General features: G+C 31.2%; 1 protein-coding gene across 2 annotated transcripts; it reads right to left on the bottom strand.

Moving 5' to 3' along the window:
* Nucleotides 1–5,422: 5,422 nt before the first annotated feature.
* LOC128185910 (uncharacterized) lies at nucleotides 5,423–25,909 on the bottom strand. Of its 2 annotated transcripts, XM_052855619.1 has the most exons (28): nucleotides 25,838–25,909; nucleotides 24,408–24,539; nucleotides 23,766–23,850; nucleotides 23,282–23,383; nucleotides 21,650–21,669; nucleotides 21,416–21,497; nucleotides 21,107–21,168; nucleotides 20,273–20,375; nucleotides 19,876–19,977; nucleotides 18,446–18,522; nucleotides 17,935–18,043; nucleotides 17,722–17,838; nucleotides 17,214–17,284; nucleotides 15,462–15,570; nucleotides 15,253–15,363; nucleotides 14,046–14,107; nucleotides 13,517–13,625; nucleotides 13,033–13,131; nucleotides 12,413–12,483; nucleotides 11,951–12,059; nucleotides 11,752–11,874; nucleotides 11,461–11,519; nucleotides 8,586–8,694; nucleotides 8,328–8,426; nucleotides 8,084–8,154; nucleotides 6,559–6,667; nucleotides 6,336–6,452; nucleotides 5,423–5,899 (listed from the first exon to the last, which is right to left on the bottom strand). In XM_052855619.1, the coding sequence occupies exons 1-28, from the start codon at nucleotides 25,906–25,908 to the stop codon at nucleotides 5,846–5,848; spliced, it is 2,544 nt and encodes an 847-aa protein (XP_052711579.1). In that variant the 5' UTR covers nucleotide 25,909; the 3' UTR covers nucleotides 5,423–5,845. The 2 variants fall into 2 exon arrangements, with proteins under 2 accessions (XP_052711579.1, XP_052711580.1); XM_052855620.1 differs by lacking the exon at nucleotides 25,838–25,909 and having other exon boundaries at nucleotides 24,343–24,417.
* Between the last annotated feature and the right edge of the window lie 720 nt (nucleotides 25,910–26,629).

Here is a 26,629-nt window from a genome sequence, read left to right as displayed (position 1 = left end):
TTTCAAGGCTGTAAGAACAACGTTTGTAAATGTAAAATATAATTGCGCAATAATACAATATATAAAAATGTATAGGTTAATATAAAGTCCACGAACAGTATAGATAATGTTGATTATAGGAACTCAAAAGTGAATATTCGGCACACTTAGTTCTGAATACTTAGTTTAGTAGTTCATGTACATGTTTCATAATTGTTTATACTGGCACGTTCATATTATTGCAAATTAGATAAATAAATACAAATAAACATGTTTTCATAATAATAAGGAAGTGTATACATTGAACCAAAGCTTTAAGTGTTCAAGCAATATAATTTATTGATCATATGAAATAAACGTTTTCGTTTGTCTTGTCGTTGGGGTAGGTGATTTCCATCTACCTTTCAAGTGGTTAAGAACGATGTAGCAATGGTCGGTCGGCAAGATTTAAGTGTTTTTCATTTAAAGACTTAAATTAATCGCATATCATGTCATTTATATAAATCACATGCTGAAAACTAACTTCTTGTTTTGAGGTTTCGTCACAAGATACTGACTCCAATCAATATTGTCTTATTTTATGTGTTCTCTTGTTGAGAAGACATATCAGTAACAAAATGTTGAAGATTTCATATCATTTTATTTGATAATTTTCAAATTATTCTATTTTGTAGACGTTTTGTTAAGTGTATGTACCCTTGTAGTATTTTTGCATGATTCGACTCAACAGACCATAGAAAAAAAATTGTCCACTCCGTTGTATACGCTTATAGGAATGAGAGTACCAATGCACCGGCTGTTTACATCAGACAAGTGTTAATACAAGATTGAGCCGAGCAGAAAAAGGTAGGGCTTAGGTGATTGGCTGAATAAGTTGTTGAAATAATGATCATTTTCAATTAAAATTATCAGTGTTTAAATTAAATGATGAAATGAGGAAGTACTGCATGAATTGGTATTTCATTTATATGCAATAGTAATATCATTATATGCAGTGTTAGCATCATTATATGCAGTGTTAGCATCATTATATACATTGCTAACATCATCATATACGGTGATTACATTCATTATATTCAGGGGTAATTTTTTTTATATGAAATGGCATTATCATTATATTATGTCGTCAGATCATTATGTGCAGTAGTTTGTTCATTATATGCTATGAATAAATCTTTATATGATATGACAAACTCATTTCATAAAGAGATGAACTTATAAAGTATTGTTGTTCAATTGTTATGTTTTGTGGTACACTCTTCATGTGCAGTTGCAAAATCCTTTTATGCAGTGCAACTTCTTGACATTGGTGATAAGTTCATTATATGCAGTACTTACATCATGCTATAGTGTATTAAAACCATTATGTATGGTGGTAAAACCTTTGTATATTGTGGGGAAAGTTTTACATGCAATTGTAAATCCTTTATATGATGTGACAATTTTAATATATGCCGTTGTTGAGTCATTCTGTTATGAGGTCAGTTCAATGGAATGGTAATTTCTTTATATGCAGTCGTAATTCTTTATGATGAGGTTGTAAACTTGTTCTCGCCGAAAAGTTTTAATGAGGAAGTGGTCCAGTTTTCTTTTTATTAAGAAATTCAATTTGAGGAAATCAGTTAGTTAGTTCATGTCATCGGGTTTGAAGGATTTGAGTCTAAATAAGGTACAGTTTTCTCCTTCAGCTAGTCAGTGTATTTGTCAAAATATATATTAATATATATGTAAAAGGGAAATAATTAATATATATGTAAAAGGGAAACAATGTACCTCACTGCACTCAGATATCGGTATGTAATTTTTTAAAATATGCAAAAGTAAAGTTGGCCTTTTCCATTTTAAAATGATGAGATAATTATCTCGTTTTAACGAGAAAAGTTCTCATTATTATGAGTTAAATGTCTCGTTATTACGAGATAAGTTCTCGTAATTACAAAAAAGATCTCGTTACTACGAGTTAATTATCTCGTTATTACGAGAAAAGATCTCGTTAATTTGAGAAAATATCTCGTTATAACAAGAAACGATCTATATAAAATGGTGCTTTCATTGTTCCACATGTATTCTATGAGTCTCTGTATGTAAAATGGATGAAAATATATTAAGAAATTCATAAAATAAGGAGCAAAGCAGATTGATTAATAAATTACTTGACCAATTTATTATTATGAAGGATAATTCGTTTTCAGACTCCGAAATGCTAACATATAAAAACAGTTATTTTCAATTTAGGTTGTGCCTGAATATATAAAACACAATCCGGGGTAAATTCCGTATATCCATGATTGAAACTATATAGTTATCTGTAGCTAATGAAATTGTGTTTGTATGACTAGGACTGTCTGGTTTTTACATTGCAGAGGGATTGTAGTATACGTTGAAAAGTAAAATTACATCAAGTTCTTTCCACTTATTATTATGTAAAATCCGATCATTTTATGTAGAAATTAATACATAATGATCTTTGTTATTAAAAAATAATCAAAATTAAATTAATGTTTCTTGAAAAAAAAAATAGACTGAAAGGGTGAACCAATCCACTTAGAGGTCTAAATCTGATGAACGAGGAACACTTATTATATTTTCACTATAATGAATAAAAAAAACTACTATTATTGTATTTTATCATAACGAATTATTTTCTCGTAATTATGAGATAATTAATTCGTAATATCGAGATATTAAAATTTTTCTTGTAATTACGAGATCTTTTCTCGTTATAACGAGATAATTAACTCGTAATAACGAGATCTTTTCTCGTAATTAACAAGAACTTTTTTTGTAATAACGAGATAATCAACACGTAATAACGAGATCTTTTCTCGTACGTAATTATTAATATTTTTTTGTGGCCATATTCGTCTTTCGTATGTTAACTAACATAACTTTTCATAATTGTTACTTGTCTCTACAAAGCGTGCCACGTGACATCAATTTCGTTTTGCGTTTCGACATAACTAAACATGCGATTTGCCTTTGTTACTGCAAAATCAATACATAATTTTTTTTGATAGATGTTATTTCTGATCAGTTTAGATTTGTCTTGTCTGCTTATATTTATACATATATACATTGTCTCTTGTTTACGGCGGCGTGGAAGGGCCAGATGAAAAAGTAATTAAATCTTATTTGTTCGGACGAAATAGGATTTGTTCGGACGAATAAGTTTCCGGTAATTCTTTGGACGAATTAGGATTTGTTCGGACGGATTTGACTGTTTCTATTATTATCTAACGCACTGATGTACATTAATAATTTAGTTGATTTTCTTATTTTTTTACAATAAAGTTTATTAATTAGTAAAAAGAAAGATTTAAATATAAACAATAAAATGCTTTCTTTGATGATTCATGCGGGTTATGAAGGTACTAAATATACCAGTATATATACCCCCACCTGACTCGCACGAGCATAACATGACGGCACGAGCGCCGCACGTTCAATCACATTGGCGCACGTTCAATAGTCCGATCACCTGCGCATTCCTACCGCATTACTTTCATTGTACAACAGTCCCAAATAGACGCAAAATTTAATTAAATGCGTTTGCATCGCCAAACGGTCCCATAAGATCATGCGAATTTCGTACTTTTTTGTGAATATTTCGGCAAAAGTTAGTGATTCAAATCTAAATTTGTCGGTCGCACGAATATGTTGTCGCCTCTTTTCATGCGCAAATTTTGGGTTTTATTAAAGGGATGTAGAGTGATTATTTATTCCTTAGATTAGTGCAATGACCGTGTCATTGGGGGCTACATGTAGTACTGTATACAGGGGTATATTTCCCCCGTGTAATTTTCGCCCTTGAACACTTGCAATCGGTTTCGCCCCGTTTTAAATGCGCACAAAATGTGTTAAAAGAGAGATCATTCGCCAAGCCCTAAATTCGCCCAGTGGCAAGAAGGGCAAAAAGGGGGGGGGGGGAATAAAACGGGGCGAAAAGTTCCGTGTATAAAGTTGTTGTCGCCTCTTTTCATGCGCAAATTTTGAAAGGGTTTTATTAAAGGGATGTAGAGTGATTATCTATTCCTTAGATTAGTGCAATGACCGTGTCATTGGGGGCTACATGTAGTACTGTATACAGGGGTATTTTTCCCCCGTGTAATTTTCGCCCTTGAACACTTGCAATCGGTTTCGCCCCGTTTTAAATGCGCACAAAATGTGTTAAAAGAGAGATCATTCGCCAAGCCCTAAATTCGCCCAGTGGCAAGAAGGGCAAAAAGGGGGGGGGGGGAATAAAACGGGGCGAAAAGTTCCGTGTATAAAGTAGTTTGAATAAGGGTATACATGTGGAACCCGGGGCAATATTTGACATTCCATTTGAAATTTTCTTTAAAAATTTATTTTTGTATAAATGTATATATATATATATATATATATATATATATATATATATATATATATATATATATATATATATATATATATATTTTTAATCTAAAATTGGTCAGAAGCACCAACTTTGTTTTAAAAGGGCATGGTCACGGTTTTTGGTCAAAAATTATTTTTCCGATTTTATTGTTAACAATGCTTCAGTAAGGCATTCTTAATAAGCAGCTAAAATTTGAGTGCCATTTGTTGAGTCATAAGCAAGTTACAGAGCTTACAATTCTTAGCTATGTAAACAAAGTTTTTGTTTACATTTTGAACGTTGAAGAGAAAATGCCAGTTTTAGACCTAAAATGAATGTTTTAAACGTTTGGAACTGTTTATTTATGCTTAAAATGAATAAGAAAATAGATATATCAGGTTGAAAAAGTTTTTTAATAGTATATCGAACATATGTAAACAAAAACAGGGCACGAGCCTTGTTTACATGACGCAGACTTGTGGGCACTATATTTTGCTTATAACTTTACAACCGACTCTAACATTTTGGGTCATCATTACAAATGCATTCCTAAAGCATTGCAAATAACAAAAACAGAAAATAAATTTTGACCAAAATCGTGACCATGCCCCTTTAGTTTATCAAGCCATTTGGTGTCGTGACGCATGCATGTTAACTTTATGATACTAAAACTCACATGAAATAGTACATGTAATATATTTGAGGCACAAAGAATCATTCTTTAAGGATTATGAGGTGATCAATATGGCCTGGGTGTTATCAAATCAACTATGGCCCGAGGACTTTATAATAATTACGTGCAACATAATGATCACTTCATAATATTCAAAGAATGATTTCTTGTCACTTACAGTTTTATTATTTTCAGCAATTCTACAATTAAATGTACAATTGGATTAAAAAAAAAATATATTGACATTTTTACATTATTTTCATTTCCTATATTTAATATGCAAACCCCGCTTGTGCCCCAACAGTACGTCTTTCGCTAACTGATGAAATGTATTGAAGTATATTTACGTTATATTTGACTTGTAGTGACAGACACCAAAAAACGTAAATATGTATGATTTTATACTGGTATGTGACTTTACAGAAACCATAAGCCTTCACAGTTTTGTATGCAATTTAATTCAATTGATAAAATTGCAAAACATGGAAAATGCTTCAAATATATTGATGCATCATATTTTTACAATCATATAGCATTATTCAAAACATTATAATTCATCTTTTTAACAAAATGTTAAACAACTTATCAAGAGACATACCAGTACAGTAGAGTAAAATCTTATATCAACAGTACATCAGTAAAAGAACACATCCATTTAATTGTACTTACGGTCTATAGAATGTGAGTCAACAATTCCAACTAATAAAAATAGCGTTCATAATGATGGTAAAATATCTTAATTCAGGGTTTTTTTCTGGGTAAAACATATAAGTAACTCCCAAAATACTTTACACAATACATGTACTTTATATGTCTTGAAGAAAAGGAGAATTGTAAATTTAACGCCTTTGCGTCTTTACACTTTTCTTAATGTCCCGAATATGTCCATTAACCTGTAAGAAAAATAGTATTTATATGAAATATATATCATAAAATATGTTTTACAAAGCAAAAAATATCATTTGAATTAAGTGGAATTTGCCGGTAAGTTTTAGATCACATTCGCTTTTAAAGACTCGTGAGATGGATATTTCCGTTGTACGCATAAAAAAGAGAAAAGCTGTCTATGTGACAGCAAACAAGGTTTTCTTTAGTGTGAACAGTATCCATAATCCACTTGTCAACCCTGAATTAATAAACACTACCTATCCAGAGAAATGGAGTACTTTATGTGCAGGTTTTGGCCAAAAAAACCCACTAAAATCAACAGCTAGTATTTTTTCATGGGTACAATAAGGGTACCCTTTTGGCAGCCGCCCGCCCACTGGCCTGCCATTATATATTTTTATCCCATACAACCTCTTTGAAGTACCAGACTCATAAACTTACTATTGACGCAGCTTCTTCAATTTTTTCATCATCAATATTTTCAGTTGACCACAGAATAACGCCTTCATAAGTATAATCCTCTGGCGTGAATATTTTCAAATGCAAGGAAGAATCAATCTTAAAATAAAAAAAAATCAACAACAAAGTATACAACATAGTGTTCGGGTTACACAAGTTTATAATAAAGTCAAATTTTAGAGTCTACTTCATCAAAATCAGGTACCTCCTTCACTTGTTGAGCAACTTTGTCGAAGTTGCTACCGCTAAAGCCAAGCAGGATTTCCCATGTCTGTATACTTCCAGATTCAAAATTAAAAACTCGATGTTTGCCACTGCAAATATGAAGAAAAAAGGCTAATGTACGCAAGTAAATTCAACAAAAGTTTATTTCAAAGGTATTTTTTTTATGTGGGTAATAATGATGAAGTTGATGTGGTATAATATACTGATAAAGTTGTCCTTATTCATTAAACGAAATACTTGGTAAGTTTAGCCGCACCAAAATCTTTAACCCTTTCATTCATTTAAAACAAGAGATGTTTGTGAAACACTAATGCTCCCCTCCCTTGGAAACATCTATGTAGAAAATGAACGGAAACTTCAAATAATTGGATTTTTTTGTAAGTCCAAGGCGCATAACTTTGTCAAAAAATGCTCGATCGTACCCAAAATTGAACTTGACCAAGATATTATTATGATAAATCTGTATACCAAATTTCATTTCAATATGATAGTGCATCCTCTGCAAAGAAAATGAACGGAACTTGAAAATAACTGGGAATTTTCTACGTTCAAGGGGCATAACTCTGTCGAAAATTGCTCAATGGTACTGAAAATCGAACTTGACTTAGATATTATTAGAAGCTTATCTTTTAAAAAGTTTGGTGAGCTAGCGCTGTAGCCATCATAAAACACAGAAGCAGGTTTCTAAAACATTTGTTTATATTTCTGAATCGATTAATTAAATAGGAACGCATAGTGGTGTACTGGAATTGTACTGGAGTGTGAAAAACTTCATGTGAAAATGATAAAACGAAATTCAAATGGTACAGTTTATATACAGTAGTACAGCATTCCCAGAATCCCCTATTATGGAGTCGAGCATGCGTATTCCAGTGAAAAAGACTAACGCAGTTGCTAGCGCTCGAGAGCGCTAGCAATGATTAATTTGTATACCAAATTTTATTTCAATAGAAACAGACGGACAGCAGCAAGCAATATGGGGGGGGGGGCATAAAAATTCATCACATTCAACATCAGAAGCATGGATTTTATCACGCGCTTCCAGATGTATCACCCCTTAATATTAAAACATGGCATATCTTCAATGCTTTAGAATGAAACTTTTATCAATCTGGCAATTTGATAAAACTGTAACACCTGAAACATGGCGAGTACAAAAAATATTCTGTAAATTGTTCATGCACCTTCAACGCAACACTGGTCCGAAAATAAAATACAACTACCTGGAAAAAATCCTGCTCCAAAAACTCCCAGACATTTGCGCCGGCAAAAATTCCCTGACTTAATAAGGTTATCTTTAGTTAATAGTATAGGCTTTGATACTTATTAAAGCATGACTGAGAATATCATGAACCTTCCTCCCGTATAAAAGATGAAACAATTCATTCGCTGACAAATACCATGTTACATGCAAGTTGTTTATCGAAGTTGCGAACACAACAAGGTTGGTTGATAATTAAGTTTTGTACTTGGACAGTTTTGCTACTATATAATGGGAGCAATACCTTTCCAGGTCTTCGATGTCTGATATGAACATGTCAAAGAACTTCTCAACCTTTTCCCTTTCATGATTAATCTAAAAGACAGAAAACATTCACTTGGTTGATAACGATAATTATAAATAACTCAAAAAAAGTATTGAAATCTAGATGACAGTTCAGACTACAGGTTCTATACATTCAAAATACTTGAAAGTAGATGAAGAAAATTCAGAAAAACATATACATTACACAAAACTGTACATCTTACTAGAGATGTGGCCTCCTTTATTACGTCATCGCCCACATTATCTGGACACACAAGGAAAATGGTGTTACGTGTGGCAATCAATTTCAGCGATGGATATAACTGAAGCAACAGACATTTGATTAATATGATAAGCAGCGACGGAATTACGGTATTTCGGCTATATTTCACAGTATATTTCTCAATATCATTACATGACAAACTACACAATATAAAACAAAATATTACCATACTGCCTGTTCTAGCTTTCTTCTAACGTACCTTGTCTAAGTTTTCCAAAAGTGGGCTAATCCAACTAACATTATCGCCAATTAAACGATACAGTGACTGGAGATGGTGACTTTTTATTTCAAATTCCACCAATTTCCAACTAAAAAAAAATATTAATTAAACTAAACATCAAACTCAAACAGTTATATTAATAATTTTACAAAAAACAACAAATACGCTAAGCCTTATGAAAATCTCCAAAAAGATGCATCAAGATGTTTCCTAAAACGTATTTAAAAAATAAAAACCAACACCTGGGAGATACGAATCAAAGAACTTGTCTCAGAAAATCAAAAAATAATGTCTGCATGTATGATACCAACAATTTGGAAGGAACACCTAGACTTTTAATATCGTAAGGATGCAATACTGATGAAAAAATGAAGACGCATCCCAGATAAAGGGCCCAAAAAAGAATGCTAAAAATTGGAAGGCAATTTAAAGGGGCATGGTCAAAATTTGGTCAAAATTATTTTTCCTATCTTGATGTTTACAATGCTTCAGTAAGGCATTTAATCGGCAACCAAAATTTGAATGTCATTCGTTGAGTTATAAGTTGAGTTACGGGCCTTACAATTCTTTGCTATGTAAACAAAGCCTTTGTTTACATTTTGAATGCTGATGGGGCAATTACAGTTTTAGACCTAAAATAAATGTGTAAAACGCAAGGACGTGTTTATTTATGCATATAATGAATTAGATGATAGTCAAATTAGCTTGAAAAAGATTTTTACTGCTTTATTGCACCTTTGTAAACAAGAACCAGGCACGAGCCTTAATTACACGACAAAGAATTGTTAGCCATGTGTCTTGCTTATATTTCTACGACTGACTCTCAAATTTCATTTGATAATTAGAGATGCATTTCTAAAGCCTTGTGAATAATAAAAACAGCAAAGTAGAATTTGACCAAAATCGTGACCATGTCCCTTTAACACACAACAAGAGGTTATACATGTATAATAGAAATATCAGAACTAAATACCAACAGCTGTGGAATATATAATATACAGCTGTATATTAGAAGATGGAATTGGATTAGATACACATAAAGGAGATACATGTAACAAAATGATGACTGTAATGTAGCCCTGGGATGGCTAACCAAGCAAGACAAAGAGCAAGAGGAAGACCAAAGAATGCCTGGAGAGAAACTGTTATAAAAGAAGAAGATGCAACTGGTTTGCATATATACATGTAGTTTGAATGCCAGCAAAACAGAAGCTAGACAAAAAAAGAAATGGAAGGAAAGCCCTGATGCCATACGCTACTTCTATAATAGAAGTAGGCATACATGTTACATGTATATGTACCGTTTTTTTGACATTTGCGACAATATACATGTACATTTGTTGGTTTAGAAATAAGGTGTCTTATCAGAAGAATTTAAATGATATTTAGTACCTTTTAATTTTTGTACCCATTTTTGATGGGCAATGTACAATTTTTTCACCAAAATTCCAGTGTACAGTTTTGTGTTCAAATTATCACATGAGTAGCATGAAGCTGTTGGTATTAAATAATTATTAAGGTTATGGTAAGGTAACACAATTTTCATCATAAAGTCTTTCATTTAAAACAAAGAAATAATATCATTTAGTCAAAGTAAAATGGAGAGAGAGAGAGAGAGAGAGAGAGAGAGAGAGAGAGAGATAGAGAGGGAGAGAGAGAGTGAGAAAATAATGTTGCATAAATATAAATTAAATTCTTCCAAAATCTGTAAGACTATTTTGTTCACGAAAAGGTAGAAAATCAGTGCATTAAATATTATGTGCAAGACTAAACAAAATGTATAATATTCTAGAAAAGTTTAAAATCAAGCTTATTATATAGATGAAAGGAATGGCTTTTGTTATTCAATGTTATTAGCATTGACTAATTTTTAAATTTAGAATCTATTGTAAAAGCTTGTTTGATTGGCTAAAAAAATTCATCTATATCATTATGATATTATCATATAACTTAACTTAATATCTACTTCACAAAGTGACGTGCACACAAAACACATTTTAAATCTCCTTGACGTTGCATTTAATTTTGTGCAAATTAATGTCATTCTTTAATGTTAGAAGGTTAAATTATGAGGATTTAATTTTATATTTTTCTCTTATACGAGTAAAACCTAACTTGGTACATTAAAGGTTTTTTCATAAATCTTTTCGCAGTTAATAAAGCATTGTAGCAACCTCTAATGATACACCGTCCACTAATGATATAATGTTGCATTAGTGGTCAGGATGTTGACCACTAATAATATAATTTTATCATTAACGAACAACCTAACCGTCCGCTAATGATATAATTTCAGATTTATATCAGTAGCGGTCAAAAATCGTAACCTCCAAAGTTATAAGAACACATTTTGAAATCAGTACTACCTTGACCACTAATGATATTTATTTGCACACATATTATAATATATATATATATCTATATATATATATATATATATATATATATATATATATATATATATATATATATATATATATATATATATATATGTTGCAAATCCATCCACTAATGCAAGTCAAAATGTGTGCAAATGTATATCATTAGTAGTCAATGTAGTACTTATTTCAAAAAAAATTCCTATATCATTAGAGGTTACGATTTTTGACCGCTAATGATATAAATCTGAAAATATATCATTAGCGGACAGTTAGGTTGTTTGTTAATGATAAAATTATATCATTAGTGGTCAACATTCTTACCACTAATGCAACATTATATCATTAGTGGACGATGTATCATCAGAGGTTGCTACAAAGCATAAATTGCCACAAGTTGTTATTTTTGAATACCCATAGGTAAGATGTTCAGGTGGAATTGTTTTTAAAAAAAAAGAAGAAGATTTTTCCCTCACCTCTGATTGCCTTGACCACCAGATATAATATTCTCAATCAGGTTAATCTCTTCCTTAATCTAAAATACAAGTACGGTAATAAACAGTCCCCATTGACTATTCTTTCATTTAGAAACAACATTTTCAAACCAATCAACGATAAACATTACAGCGGAAATGTATAATTCATGATTTACCTGATTATATATTTCTAATTCTTACCAATTATACAGACAAATTATAGGGCATCAAAAGGAAAATAAAAAGGTAATGCAATCATTTTCATCACCAAACACCTCATTTACAACTCACGATTGAGGCCGCCTCTTCAAATTTTTCATCATCAATACCAGTTTGCTCCGTAGACCACAAAACAATGCCTTTATGTGAATAATTACCATCTCTGATGACGTGTACACGTAAAAAAGAATCAACCTAAAAAAGAAGTAGGGTATTAAAGTTTCCATAGCTTTGTTTGTCTTTGAATGTCAGATAGAACAAAATCAGGCACCTTCTTAATACGTTGAGTGACTCGATCGAAATTAATACCATGCTTGGCAAGCAGGATAGCCCATGGTTCTTGATCATCAGTTTCAAAATGAAATACCCGGTGCTGACTTCTAAAAAAAAGTTGCGAAAAATTGACAAGAGAATGTCTAATGACTGGTTCGCTGCAAGAAATATTTGTGACGACACATGGCTTTCCCCCAACCTCACGAAATTTTCTCGGGCGCAAATAAAATTTGGTTTACATTAATGATAGTACAAAGTTATGTATAATGCATTAACAGTAGTAAGGGTTGTGGTTTGAGATCCATCATTTCTTCTACCTGTAAAATCTAACTACTATGTATAAAATGGCCAACTGTACAATATATATATATAATTATATATTTTTATTATATATAATCTAAAGATGGTCCATACAAGTATCATATAATATATATACACACAAAATTTATTTAATCTATACCTTTGTATATCTTGGATATCTGACACAAACATGTCCAGAAATTTATCAACCCTGCAAATTTCTTTGTCAACCTGCAAAACAAAATCAAACTGTAGTTTGATTATATAGTACTATCAAATTTGCAGCACTGAATCGCCATTTCAGTTAATCCTCAAATATATGGTGATGAAGCTTTATCTTATATTCTAGAAGTCTGACCTCATACCAAAACGAAATTTTAAAGAAACAGAATTTTGATCAATGTGCATATTAGCAATTTTTGTAAACATGTCTGACTTGATTGCAATATATTTACATTTTCCAGTGTCTTTCCCTGGTATAACACTACGTATCGATTTTGTACTATATAACCCATTATACAAATGACGCCAAATTGAAGCGCCAGCGGGGTTTGCTTATTCATATTAAAATATTTAATTGTACGATGGCTTAAAATTATATAAATATAAGTAATAGGGAATCATTCTTTGAATATTATAAGGTGATAATTTCGGTCGGGGCGTGATCAAATCTATCATAAAGCCCTTCGGGCTTTATTGGATTTGATCACGCCCCGACCAAAATTATCACCTCATAATACTCAAAGAATGATTCCTTATTCCTTATACAAAACAACTTACACAGTTTGCAGCTCTGTTTAACGTGTATTCATCCAGGTCATCTGGATATACCATAAACAAATCCTTTAAATGTATACTGAATTTCAGCGTTGGGCTCAACTAAAAAGATAAACATTAATCATAATGGTAATATTAATAAATACTGTAAATAAAATCTTGTTATGGTTCAAAAGTTCAGTCATTAAGAACTTTCTCTTAAGATTACATATCAGAATTACTATATACAGGGTTATTTCTGTCCCAAGTAATTTTCGTCCTCCAACACTTGCAAACAGTTTGCCCTGTCTTGATATTGTCTAGACACAGTTTGTTTAATAAAGAGATATAGTTAGAGACATTGATATTCACCCAGTCTTAAATTCCTCAATTGACAAGGAACTCGTGTGAATGAGGCAAAAATAAAACTGAGGCGAATATTTCCCTGTATAAAATATACCCAATAGTCGGTCGATACATGTCACTCTGCCTCATTCTCTGTACCTACCCTCCTGAGGTTTCTACGCAGATCTTTTAGATGATTACCATCCTTCCCCACGAAAAAACTTGTTGCTAGAGGATTTCGATTTTTAAATTCAAATCTCATCACTTTGACACTAAAAACAAATAAAACCCCAAAATTAAAACATAAACCATGAATCAAGTTTTATATGTTGCTAAAGGATTTTGATTTTTAAATTCAAATCTCATCACTTTGACACTATTAACAAATAAAACCCCAAAATTATAACATAAACCATGAGTCAAGTTTTATTCATTATGGCTTTACTCTGCAGTGCTATATGATGTCATTATGACGTAAATTTAGCGACACTGAACAAATGACAGGTACATAGCAATCTTTAAACAAAATAAAACGTAATACGTACATTACATTTCTAAATCATAATCATATTTCATTTTTACAAAATTTAAAAGCAATTAAATTTCACAGCAAGTTTTAGAGAAATTAATTGTTGAAAACAGTAATGAATACACATAATTACGACAGATCTTTACGCCGTTTACCAATATACCTTTTATTGCCTGCTTCTCCTTTTGAGACTATTACATCAATTGCATCAATTTCATGCCTAACCTACAAACATGAAACATTTTATTATATCCTCCTCTAAGAAGGCTCGATGATCATGGTCATTTTAAGACTGTTTTGATCTTCTTTTAAAAAAAGAGCTCTATATAAAAATATAGGAAAATGAACAATTTAAAAAGTAAAATATATGGATTTTTTCTTTACTAAATACATGTAATAGTATATAGCTAAATAAATCATAATCTTTAAATCTAAGGTACATCGGATGGTTAGTTTGTTGACCATCCAGCCTCCTTAAAATTCATACACATTGAGCTGGCAGTATGAAAGTAAGGCCTACAAAAAAAATTGTGTGTTTAGGGTAACACTGATGAAAAAATTAGGTTAGGTAGGTAGGGATTTTTTTTAATTTTATCATATTTTTTTCTGCATGAATCCTAAGAATGTTTGTTTGTGCCATATCTAAAAACGGATTTTTTAATAGAAATAATATAAAATTCACAATCGGATAAAAACAGACATCTAAAAATGGTAGGAACGGGGCATTTTTGTAGGTTAGGTCGGGTTACCCTAGGCCTAACCAACATTCCATTCAAACATATTCATTTGTCAGAAAACACATATACACACAATACAGAAAGAAATACTGATCACTTAAAGTCAATATAAGAGTGCAATTGATGTCGCCAGCATTTTCTGAGACAAATATTATGAACAAATTAAATGTTTGTGTGAAGTATGAACTTCTAATTATTCTCCAAAAGAAAGATGGAATGGACACAAATTTTGCACTTTTCCTTCCAGTGACCTTGAACTTGCCAAAATGACATTGGGTTAAAATCATGACACACCCGGTGATAAGCAATCTTTATGTGAAGTAAGAACTTCCTATGTTTCTTCATAATAAAGATACGGACCAGACATGAATTTTGCACTTTTCCTTCCAGTAAAAATAATATATTTTTTCAAATATGTTTTTTCAATGTCTTTCCCTTGTTTAGGTGTCTAGCCCCTTTACCTATGCAAACAATTACAATAATTTGGTTGAATTTTGCCCAGTTGTGAAAAATGTGAAAAGTTGAAGACAACAATGACAGAAAACTGACAAATTATGAGCTAAAAAACCTAAAAACAACTCGTCATAATCAGCACACATATAGAAAAAATTAATTTGTTTTACAAAAACTCACAACTGATACAGCTTTTTCAAATTTTTCATCATCAATATCCTCATCTGACCACAGAACAATGCCTCTATATGGTGAATCATATATTATTTTAAGATGCAGGGAAGGGTCAATCTGAAACAGTTTACAAATAAATTGGTAGCCTTAGGACATTTGCTAACAATCTAAGGTCAAAATTTCAAAATGTATACTCTCTTAAATAAATGGGGCACCTTTTTTATACGTTGAACGACTCCTTTGAAATTGTAACCATTTGCGTCCTGAAGAACGCTCCATGCACGTTCATTTTTGGTTTCAAAATGAAAAACTTGGTGTCTGCCACTAATAAAAAAAAAATATACACACACACACACACACACACACACAATTAACTTAGATGAACAGTAAACATACCTAGGTATTAGATTTGGCTGTGCATTCTATTTAGCATTTTTGGTAGAAAGCAGCTTCCGTTAAATTAAGTACATAGTTTGCACAGGTAATTAAATTAAATTAACAATTTTAAAAGTACACAGTAAAGGCAGTTGAACCCAAAGGCATTTCAATACTGCTGGGATAAGGAGGCTCGATGATTATCAAATTAACCAGCTCTACAATAATGAAAAATCAAAGTACTGAAGTACTGACGGGAGTTGATTTTATCGATTATTTATTTTAAAATCAACTTATCTTGCATGGCAATTAGTTTCTAGTCTGTATTTGAATTATGCACTTTTTCATTATATGAATTTTAGACTTTTCCGACAAGAATTTCGAGAAACCCCATATGAATCATGTTGTGTAATATTTAAAGATAGATTTCAAACTATGTATAAGTAATCAAAGCAATTCTAAAAAATTTATGGATCCAAGCACTATTGATATCGAACTCTAGTCTCGTTCAACCTGACGCTCGGCTGTCTCCGTTAATCTCCGACAAGCAAGAGAGCCTTTCTGATTGTCGGAGATTTACGGAGACAGCCGAGCGTTTGGTTCAACACTCTGGCGTAGGAATACATGAGACTATAAAAATATCTTAGTTGTTCGTATTATATAAAATCTGATTATTTTCAAAGTGTTTATTAATAAGTTTTCTTGAAAAACAATGCTTCAGCATACATTTAATACTTTGAGTTTTTCTATTATTTTCAAAAACTAAGTCTTGTCAGCGGTGATGATTTGTGCTTAGGTCCAAACACTGTTTCACTTTCGAATTGCGAGAGTAACTGCATAGGAGAGTTGATTAAAATCAACTCCCAAAAAATGGCAAAATGCATGACAATAATGAACATTAAAAAATCTATGCACTTAGAATAAATTTAAGAGCATGTTAAATTACCAACAATGCATTTTGACTTTATTTTCATAGTGGGTCAAACTTGGGACCTATTCAATGCACTTTGAAAGAAGAGTTTCAAAATCTGTCATGAATTTGAATGTTTATCAACCTTTTTTTTTTTGTCATGCAAAGATTAAATATCAAGTCATATCAAAATTCTATTAAATTTTTACCTATAATTAGTATAAGAGATATTTGCAAAAATCTTTTTTTCTAGAAATAGCAAACTTTTCTTGGCATTCATTGAATTTTTTTTTATTGATTTGATATATCAAAATCAATTAGGTGGATAAAACTCCTTTTCTTCGAGAACAATCCCTATACTGTGGTAGTTTTCATTTGAAATTGTTCTACCCCTTATACATGTACTGAATTTTCTTGATGATTTTCATTTGGGAAAATGTCAATCAGATATTTAGACAGCCTGTATAATTGATCTTCTTCAAAAGAAGAGCTCTATGTAAAAATTTACATTTAGGGAAAAACCCAAATTTAAAAAGGTAAAATATGTGGATTTTTTCTTTAATTACTAAAAAACAGTGTATAGCTAAAAAAACTCATAATCTTAAGATCTAGGCCAGACTAGGTAGATCTGATGATTAATTTGTTGACTCTCCAGCCTCCTTGAGATAGAATCTATATATACCTTTTTATGTCATTAATATCCTTCACAACCAGATCTGACAAATTCTCAAGCCAGTCTATATTTTTGTTAATCTGAAAGACACAAACGTTTATCACTATAAATTTTAAAGATAGAAATTTTCAATCCTATCTGATTATTTGTCATTGATAAAGACATTTTTAAAAAAAAAATTGTAATTTTTTCAATGAGTGGCACTGTAGCTGCCAGGTTTACCATCTACAGGCCTGCAGCTATAGGCATTCTGGACATATTTTATTTGTCATAAACAGAAAAAAACTTCCTAGATTTGAGACTGGTTTTTTTTTCAAATTTCATTGAAAATGAGAGTTTAAAACACAACCTTTAAGTACCATGTTTATCATTCTGAAAATTAAGCTCCATATAAAACGGAGTTATGTTATGAAGCATCGTTAAAAGAATTCAAATCTAAAATTTCTAGGCTCTTTTCATTTACTAGATCTGACCTTTATAATCTTTACTCTAGAAGTTTGTTGTAACAAAAACTTACAACTGACACAGCTCGTTCAAATATTTCATCATCAATATCTCCATTTGACCAAAGGATAATGCCATCATACGGTGAACCACGTTTTTTGATTATACGAAGATACAGGGAAGGGTCAATCTGAAACAGACACACAGAGTATAGAACAGGGAGTTAATTAAGTCCTCATGATTTGTAGTTGAATTTCAAGGTGTATACTCCCTCTAAATCAGCCACCTTCTTAACATATTTTGCGACTTGATTGAAGTGGATACCAATCCTGCCTAGTAGAAGACTCCACGATTTTTTATTTTGGGTTTTTAAATGAAAAACCTGATGCTTGCGTCTAAAAAATGAAAAATATTTTTTAAAAAGCATTTGTAAGAGATAATGTTGAAAAATAGTACGAAAAATGCAAGATGAATATAAAAAACTAAATAAATGTACAAATATTAACACACTCTTATAGACTCAATAATCTGCCGAAAAGGGATCAATTATAGCACCAAATTTTCCTAGTATGCAGCTACAGCTTTCAAGCTGCAAATGACAAAGTCTTTGGACCACCTGGGCTAAGCTTATTCATTAAACTTAAAAGATAAAAGATGTCAAAATCAAGGTCAAAGGTAGTTTTCATTTTCAGTTGAGTTAATCATTATCAGAAGTTTTCATTCTTACGTACAATTTTCAGTTGAGTAAATCGTTATCAGAAGTCTAGATTGCATGTGTTGACGAATAAAATTAATACCTTTGAAAGTCTTCAATGTCGTTCACAAAAATGTCTGGAACATTCTTACATGTAGCTTTGTCGATTTCTTTGTTAATCTGTAAGGCACACACAATAAAATTTTGATAAATAAATGCACTCATAACATAATTATAAGTTCGTATTCCGATGGGGCTTTTATAATTTTACCTTTGAGAAATTTATTTTTTGGTCAAATATTGTTAAAGGTATATGTGGCGTATTTGGATTAAAATTTTTGACATGAGTTTGAGTAAAAATACTGGTACATGTATATATCAGGCTTCTTATAATCGGATGTTTCACAAACTCTAGGAAGTGATGTAAAACATGTTCTGTCTTTAGTTATTTGTCTCTAAACTTTGCTACACGTCTGATGAATATAATTTTTAAAATTTTAATAAAAAATATTAATTATGCATAATTTCATATAATAAAGATGAAACACGATTTTAGCATCATCGACACGGTAAACAGAGAGTTAAATACCCCTCTCCCTGAAGGATGCACTGAGAGTGTTTATTTATTCTTTATTTAAAGAATCCTTAAAACAAAAATCAACTTGTGGTTTATAAAGTGAAGATACTGAACACATGGAACATGAATCTGACTAGCAAAACCCCTACAACTTCATGATGGAAACTAAAATACACCAAATAATTCTATAAAGGTCATAACTCGCAAGAAATCATCAATCATCAAATATGCATAAATATTCCATTGTGTTTAACAACAAAACAATTTTAAATTCAAAACGACCAAAATGTCAGGAAAAATAATGGAATTGAAATTTCCTGGTATATGTACATCTACACATTGTGTCCTTTATACCTACAAAGTTTCACAAAGTTCCTTGCAACCATTTAAGAGGAGCTGTTCGCACTAACTATTCATTACTATATACTTTATATGGCCAAAATTCTAAGTTCAAAATGGCCAAAATTCCAAGAAAAAAATGATATCAGCATTTCATGGTAACATTTATATCAACACACTGTGAACTAAAAATAGTCGAGCCTGCTTTAAAACGTGTATGGTAACGTAGTGTGATTTTTTTAAACTACTTTAAGAGATGAAGTTAACACTGTAATACAGTTCTTTAGAAAACAGATATTTTCAAAATGATAAATTAACTACATGAGTACATGTATAAACATTTAGATAAATGAGGTAACAATTTGGCGTTCATTTTATTCATGTAACCTACTGATAATACTGTAAACAGAGAAATATTCGCCCCCGTTTTATCTTTGCCCCTTTCCACCATCATTTTCAGCTGGTGAATTTAAGACTGAGCGAATTCCTCAAAAAATGTCTCTCTTTGAACACTACTTTGTCTGGGCGAATTCAAGACCAGTGAAACCAATTGCAAGTGCAGAATGTTGAAAATAACACAGGGAGAAAATAACCCTGAATACAGTACCACAACTTACTAAACGTGCAGCTTCCTCTAATGTGCTGCCTTCAGTCCCACCTGGGTAATGCAGCAGAATGGCCTTATGTTGTTGGTAGTACACTGTCAAAGCTGGGTTTAACTACAAGAAACATACAGGTCATAATTATAAATTGAAAATAATTTGGAGTGTATAATTGTCAGGTCTTTGAGGAAGTTGGATGGTAAACAAATTAACAGTCATATCTGCCTTAAAACTTTGGATATGATATTCTTAGCCATAAACTATTGTTTAGTAAAGAAAAAATACCAAACATTTTAACTTTAAGATTTGAATATTCCTTAATCTTTATATACAAAGCTCTTCTTTAAAAGGAGTTTATATTGTCTACAATGACCATGCATAATCACCCAGCCCTTTTAATTTTGTAACCTACCGTCTGTAGTTCTTCCATCAGACGTTTTACGTCAGCAAAACCAATAAAAATATTTTGACCTTGTGAATCTTGAGTTGTTAATTCAAATCTCTTTGTTTTCCTACTGGAAACAATAAACATCATAAATTATAAATTATCTTATCAAAAGCTGTTATAAAGGATAAAGGCAGAAAAAAAAGTTTCTTGTCAGTGAAGAAAATAAAAACCCTAAACGTCCCTCATCTGAGCAACAATGGCATTTAAATTGATTTACTGTAAACATATTATATTTAGCGTGTACCATATTTGGCAGAATACAATTTTCAACAAGTTTGCGTAGATTTGATTTAGCACATGTCTGAATGTACCTGTTTATCTATACTTATATATTTTACATTTGGTGATGTACTTGATTAAGGTGCCTCAATACACCTGAAATAGTTTCTCAAATCAGCAGAAAATTACTTGATTATAATAAAAAGCATGATGAATAAGAAGTATATTTATCAAATAGGCGGAAAAAAGTGCAATTTTAGATAAAAAATGGTATTTTCAAAAATTTCATTCAGTAAACATAAACAAAAGGCCCAGGTGGATTCGAACTCATGACATGCGGTTCACAAGTCTGATAGTTTAACCACTGAGCTATGACGATATACATCTGAATCGATTGATACAAACAGTTTAACAAAACATTTAAATCGCCATCTTGTGACGTAGTGTCTTAAAAAATATAAGTCTCTGTGTAGTGAAGTACCTTAAGTGGATGCAGTTTTCTGCCCCCCGAAACGCTAAATAGAATACACAGCAAAATATAATACATTTACAGTATCTCTGATCAAACAACTGACATACCTTAAAAATTGTTTGTTTTTGACTTTCGTATGTGTTACCCTCTGGTTAGTTTCTTTATGAATCTAAAAGATGTAGAATACATGTATTTGTTTTATGTCTAAAAGATTTGAAAATTCAGGTTGGCATTGACATTGTACGAGTGATAGTTTTATATTCAAATTGAGAGTATTTTTTCTAACAGATTTACATCTTCAATTTCTTTTCAGTATCTCAAATTGGCAGCAAGACATCTACAGGTATTTTGCCAGTATTTTACCTTTAAGTTAACTACATATAGAACTACTTTAGGTTGTTTGCTCCCAAACATACCTGAGCGAGATTTTGACGAGTTCTGCTAATGTTATCAGTACCCTTGCCTTTTGATCTTCTTTCAGTTTTTTTCACTTTAGATCTAAAAGAAAAATGATCTACCATTGACGCAGCAACAATAAATTAAATTTGCAATGTTTACATATCGCCATTGAGAGTTTGAAGACAAGGAAAATACATGAAATCTGATCTTCATTCTAGTTTACAGTAAAATTGCAATGTGCATGCTCCTACCTCTTCAATATGGCTGCTATCTGAAAGTAATAAATAGTCAATGATTAAAAAATAAAATAAAAATACCCTTTTTTCCAAAAATAAAAAATGCTGTTTCACAAGTTACAAAAATTACAATTGAAAGTATATTTTATTTCTTTCAGTGTACATGGAGTTGTTGCTATTGGTAAGCAGTTAAAGGGGGACCACTCTCATCCCAAAATAAAAATAAAGATTATTTATTTAAGGTGGCTCTATACACCAATTTTTGATGACGCAGTACGCAAAAAAGTAAATCTGGAAGCATGCTTTTCTGGTACTGGCTGATTTAAACTGAGGCGAGTTGTATAGGGACCGCTTTTTTAAAAAAATTGTTAAATGAATAGTCTTAGATTTAATTTGTTAATTGGAAAAATTATTACTTTCAAGTAATGTGACTCCTTCAAATTGTGTCGTATTATTTATCGAAATAAACAATAAAATCAAGTATAATTTTTTAAATAGTTTCTTTCCGACATTTGATATCTTACCGCGTAGCGCAGTGGGTTAGTAGGTTCACTTCAAACCTGTAGGTCATGAGTTCGAATCCCGTACAGGACAAAAAAAAAATTTAATTTGCAAAATTTTATTAAACGTATTTTTTTGGTTGAATACTGTGAAAGAGAATTCTAAACCGGTGAAAGTATCTAAATTATAATATACTTTGATCAACATTAATTTTGACAGATGTTCCTAACCATTATAAGGGGATGGGTGGGTGGCTTTGAATTTCTCTCGGGTTGGGATACATAGATCCTATTAGTTAATTTTCCTCGTTATTTATTTGACTTAGTTTTGCATTAAAGCGAATGAATTCACATATATAGGCCTATAATGAAATATGTGTGTATTTTTCATTCCATCGTGATATTTAGGAAGTTTTCTTCAACTCAGAAATGAAAAGTCCCCAAGATGTTTGGGCCTTGGGACTTAAGAACGATAACTCTTACCTGCGGAACTTTTATACCAAATAAAATTCAAAATATTTTTTGTGTTTGTTTGCAATGATTTTCATTCAATTTTTTTATGTCTAAGTTATTGAAATACATTTTCTTATAACATCAAGCAGCTTTTTTTAGATGATTTGTCAACAGAGTAAGAAAATATGAAAAATTATGTTTTGGGGAAATACTAAAAAAAATTGCAATAACAAAATTTTTGAATGTTAAGAAGTATTGTATTTATTTTTAGGTGCCCGAAAGAAATATCCATCATATGACCAAAAAAATTCTCTAAATTTGTTAATAGTTAACTTTTTAAAAATTATTTTACAAAAACACGAAAAAACATTAAAAAATTCTTTAAAAATACCTATAGTACCCCTATCATCATTTTAATATTTGATAAGTATATGTTTTGTGGTCTTCTGTTGAAAATTGGAATAAACTGTGGGTGTATAGAGCCACCTTAAACCTAGAAATATCTAATACATGTATAATGAAGTAAACATTTGATTTTTTTTTTTAATCTGCCTTCAAAACTATAGAGATACATGTTCTTGTCCACTGTCTTAAAGTCAAGTTCTTTTTCTTAAATTTATGATTGGGCTAAGCTTTATTCCATTTGGAGCTTTTCAAAACAGAAAATGGAAACAACTTTGACAGTCTTGCTTACCTTATTCTCAACTTCACTGAGATTCTCCTGCCTAGTGGCAGTTACTACTAGCAAGATTGGCTCATTTTGCGCATCTGACTTCACTTTGATTTCAGTAGCAGTCTGACAACAAAAAAAGGCATCATATGTCAAAATTAAAACATTGACATTTGGGACACTCCCTATCCAAAAAAAATTAAAAAAAATAAAAATCATGAAAACATGAAATACAGTTAAGCCTTCATTGCTACATTCTAACACAGTGTACTCTTGAAGTTTCTCCATCAGCAATGTCTTAAATGAACTCCGCCTTCTACGAGCAGATTGGACAAGGGTCAGTGAAAACAGTTTGTTGAAACTTTTCTGAAGTTATTGCCTTTTAAAAGCTTCTGTGTAGTTCAATATAGAAATTTTACATGAGACTATTCATTGCATGTATTCAGTATAAATTACATGTATGTCCCATGTTCTTAAAAAAAAATTCCGAATAAAGGCCAATCTTTACCTGATTCTGTATATCACGCAAGATGGCATCATCCTTCAGCAGGAAATCAGCTTTCTCTCGAGGTATATACAACTCCTCCACAACTCTGAAAAAAATGGATTTATATTACAAATAAAGGTAATTTAAATTCATTTTACAAAATGTTGTATTATGTTTTATGATTTTTTTGTATTCAATCAATTTTCGTCTCATACCATGGTTCATTAAATTTATCATCTATTTATACTATATAGTAAAAAACACTGTTATAACGAAGTGCCAGGGACGGGCAAATTTGCTTCGTTATAAGTGTAATTCATTATATCCGTCAAGTTTACAACATGTAATACAGTCACGGGAAACGAAAATCACTTCGCTGTAAGCGTTAATTCATTATAAGCGTGTTCTCTATAACCATGTTTTACTGTACTCTATTATATATCGATCATCACCTACATTGTACTGTTACAGTTGTATATAATTTCTTCACTTACTACCATATTATAAAACCAACGAGATATGATCCCAAAATAAGCATTCTGCTTTCATACTACAGTACATGTACTATAAAATTAGATGTACCATTCATGTACCATACCCTTGTTTATTTTGGTGCCAAAACAAAGGTGGATGGATGACCATGCTTTTAACTTTTTGTCCTACCTGTCTGATAGAGATTGAGCCGATGATTGCCGTGATCCTGATTCACCAGATGGAGTATTGGAACAGAATCTGACAGATGTACGGGCTGGGGGCACAATGTGTCTTTGCAAGAAATAAGTTGCATACTGTTGTCTGAAAAATTAATTCTTCAGGTAGCTACCAAGTTGGCATATACGGTCATAACATAAAACTAAACATAGACTAATATTATATACAAAGTAACAAACATGAGGTAAACAAAATCCCAAATATGGAGTGATTTTTCATACATCCAATATTTTAAGGAATAGTCACTTTGTTAGGTTATAAAAAGTAAAATTTTTTAACTTTATGACCATGCTAAGTAAACAATTCTAAGCATCCAATCCAACATTATCAACAATAACGTTGCTCAAAGGACCATCTTCAATAAGGCCCAATTTCTGCCTCCCTTTTTCCACAAATTTTAATAGATATATATCATATTATACAGATATTTTAATAAAATATAAAACAAAATATGCAAGTTAAAGAAATCTTAAAGTTTTACAACATCGCTTATTCTTTTGTATTTCTATGACGTCACATAATTGGACCATTTCCCATCATTTCTCAAAAATATTTTTTAAAATCAGGGTTTTTTTTCATATTAAACAGTAGGAAGTATAGAGCAGAATGTTGCTCCAAAAGCATTTTCACATACATTGTATGTTATTGTCATATGATTTGGAATAACATATTAATTTAAAAAAAGGTGTTGGAGCAATCATGCACTTGAAGTATTTCCTGTATAATAATCAGGTGGTTTGTTCTGAACAAGGGTATCATTTTCATAATGTTTGTCTTAGAGATGAACAAAAATTCATTCATGCATTTTATTTTTGTCAAAAAATAGGCAATTACTACAAGAAGTGATATTTTTCTTGGGTAAATAACTAAATATGTCATTTATGACAGTGTATACAAATACCAATATTAAGGGGAAAATTTTTACAAATCTTAGATACTATTCTTCTAAACAGTAAAAGAAGTTGAACATGATCACTGGACTCTAAGTTCTATACCTGCTGAAAAAATTACAATTAGCTTAATAAACCATATATCTCATTCAAGCTACATGCACTTACTATATTTATAGCTAAATCAAGAGAATGTAAATGTAATAGAGCTTTTGAAAATATGTGCGTTTGAAATGCAATATAACTCAAAAAGATTTAGATGACAAGTTTATCAATAAGCTGTGACTAGCTATAAACTTGCGAGCTGATTTTTGATTTAAAATGTTTTTATATGCAAAACTATTTTCACGTTGGTTTCATTATTGTCCGAATTTCCTCTAACTTAAATGTTTGTGTTTGGAAAGCCTGAAATGCTGGATGATTTTTGCGAAATAACTCTAATGCAGAATATAGAGTTGTCCCAAAGCAATTCTTAACAATGTCGTTTAGTACCTGTACATCCCGACGGAGAGCTTGCGCAGTGTTATAAAATCATGCAACCTCCGTAGTATGGAGGTCGCCATTTTTGTTGTGTTAAGATATTAATTAAGTTGTTCATTACTTATTCGGATCAGGAAAATCGATGTTGTAGAATAATTATAAAGCTGTTTGTAATTGTACCGTGACGCATTTTTAGGTCTATTGATTAATCAATTTAATAACGTTTATAATTCTTTAATCGCTCCCAACAGGGACGAACGGCTCAAGTTCTCTTAAAGCGAATTTTTCATTTTTTGTCATTTAAAGAAGAATTATATATCATTCTTCGACTAACATGGGTTATAAGTGTATTTTTCTAGATCTGCAATGCTCGCTACCAGCTTCACATACAGCATGCAATAAAGTTTGAATAAATTGTATTAAAATGTTTAACCCTGGGCGAATTATTTGCAAAAGAATCTCATATATATATACTCTATAACATATACATGTATAAAACACGTAAAACAAGAGCATCATATAAATAAATAGGGCACCTTTAAAACATGTATGTATGGGTATAAAGTCATTAGTAAAACTAAATGGTATTTCCTCAATTTTTTTTCCCAACTTATATAGGTGTAATGCAAGAAGAAAACCTTTCCCCCTTTTTAAAAAAAATTCTTTGTACATTATAATTAACAACATTCTTTCTTTCTATTCAGCTTTCTATTCGGGCACGTAGCATCGTTTTTGAAAGTGGGGGGGGGGTCAGACTCATCCAAAATAAAATATCTTGACAAGCAAAAAAAAAAATTTTTTTTT

This window comes from Crassostrea angulata, chromosome 5, assembly GCF_025612915.1.
Source record: "Crassostrea angulata isolate pt1a10 chromosome 5, ASM2561291v2, whole genome shotgun sequence".
Lineage (NCBI taxonomy): Eukaryota > Metazoa > Mollusca > Bivalvia > Ostreida > Ostreidae > Magallana > Magallana angulata.
This window is presented reverse-complemented; position numbering and strand designations above follow the sequence as displayed.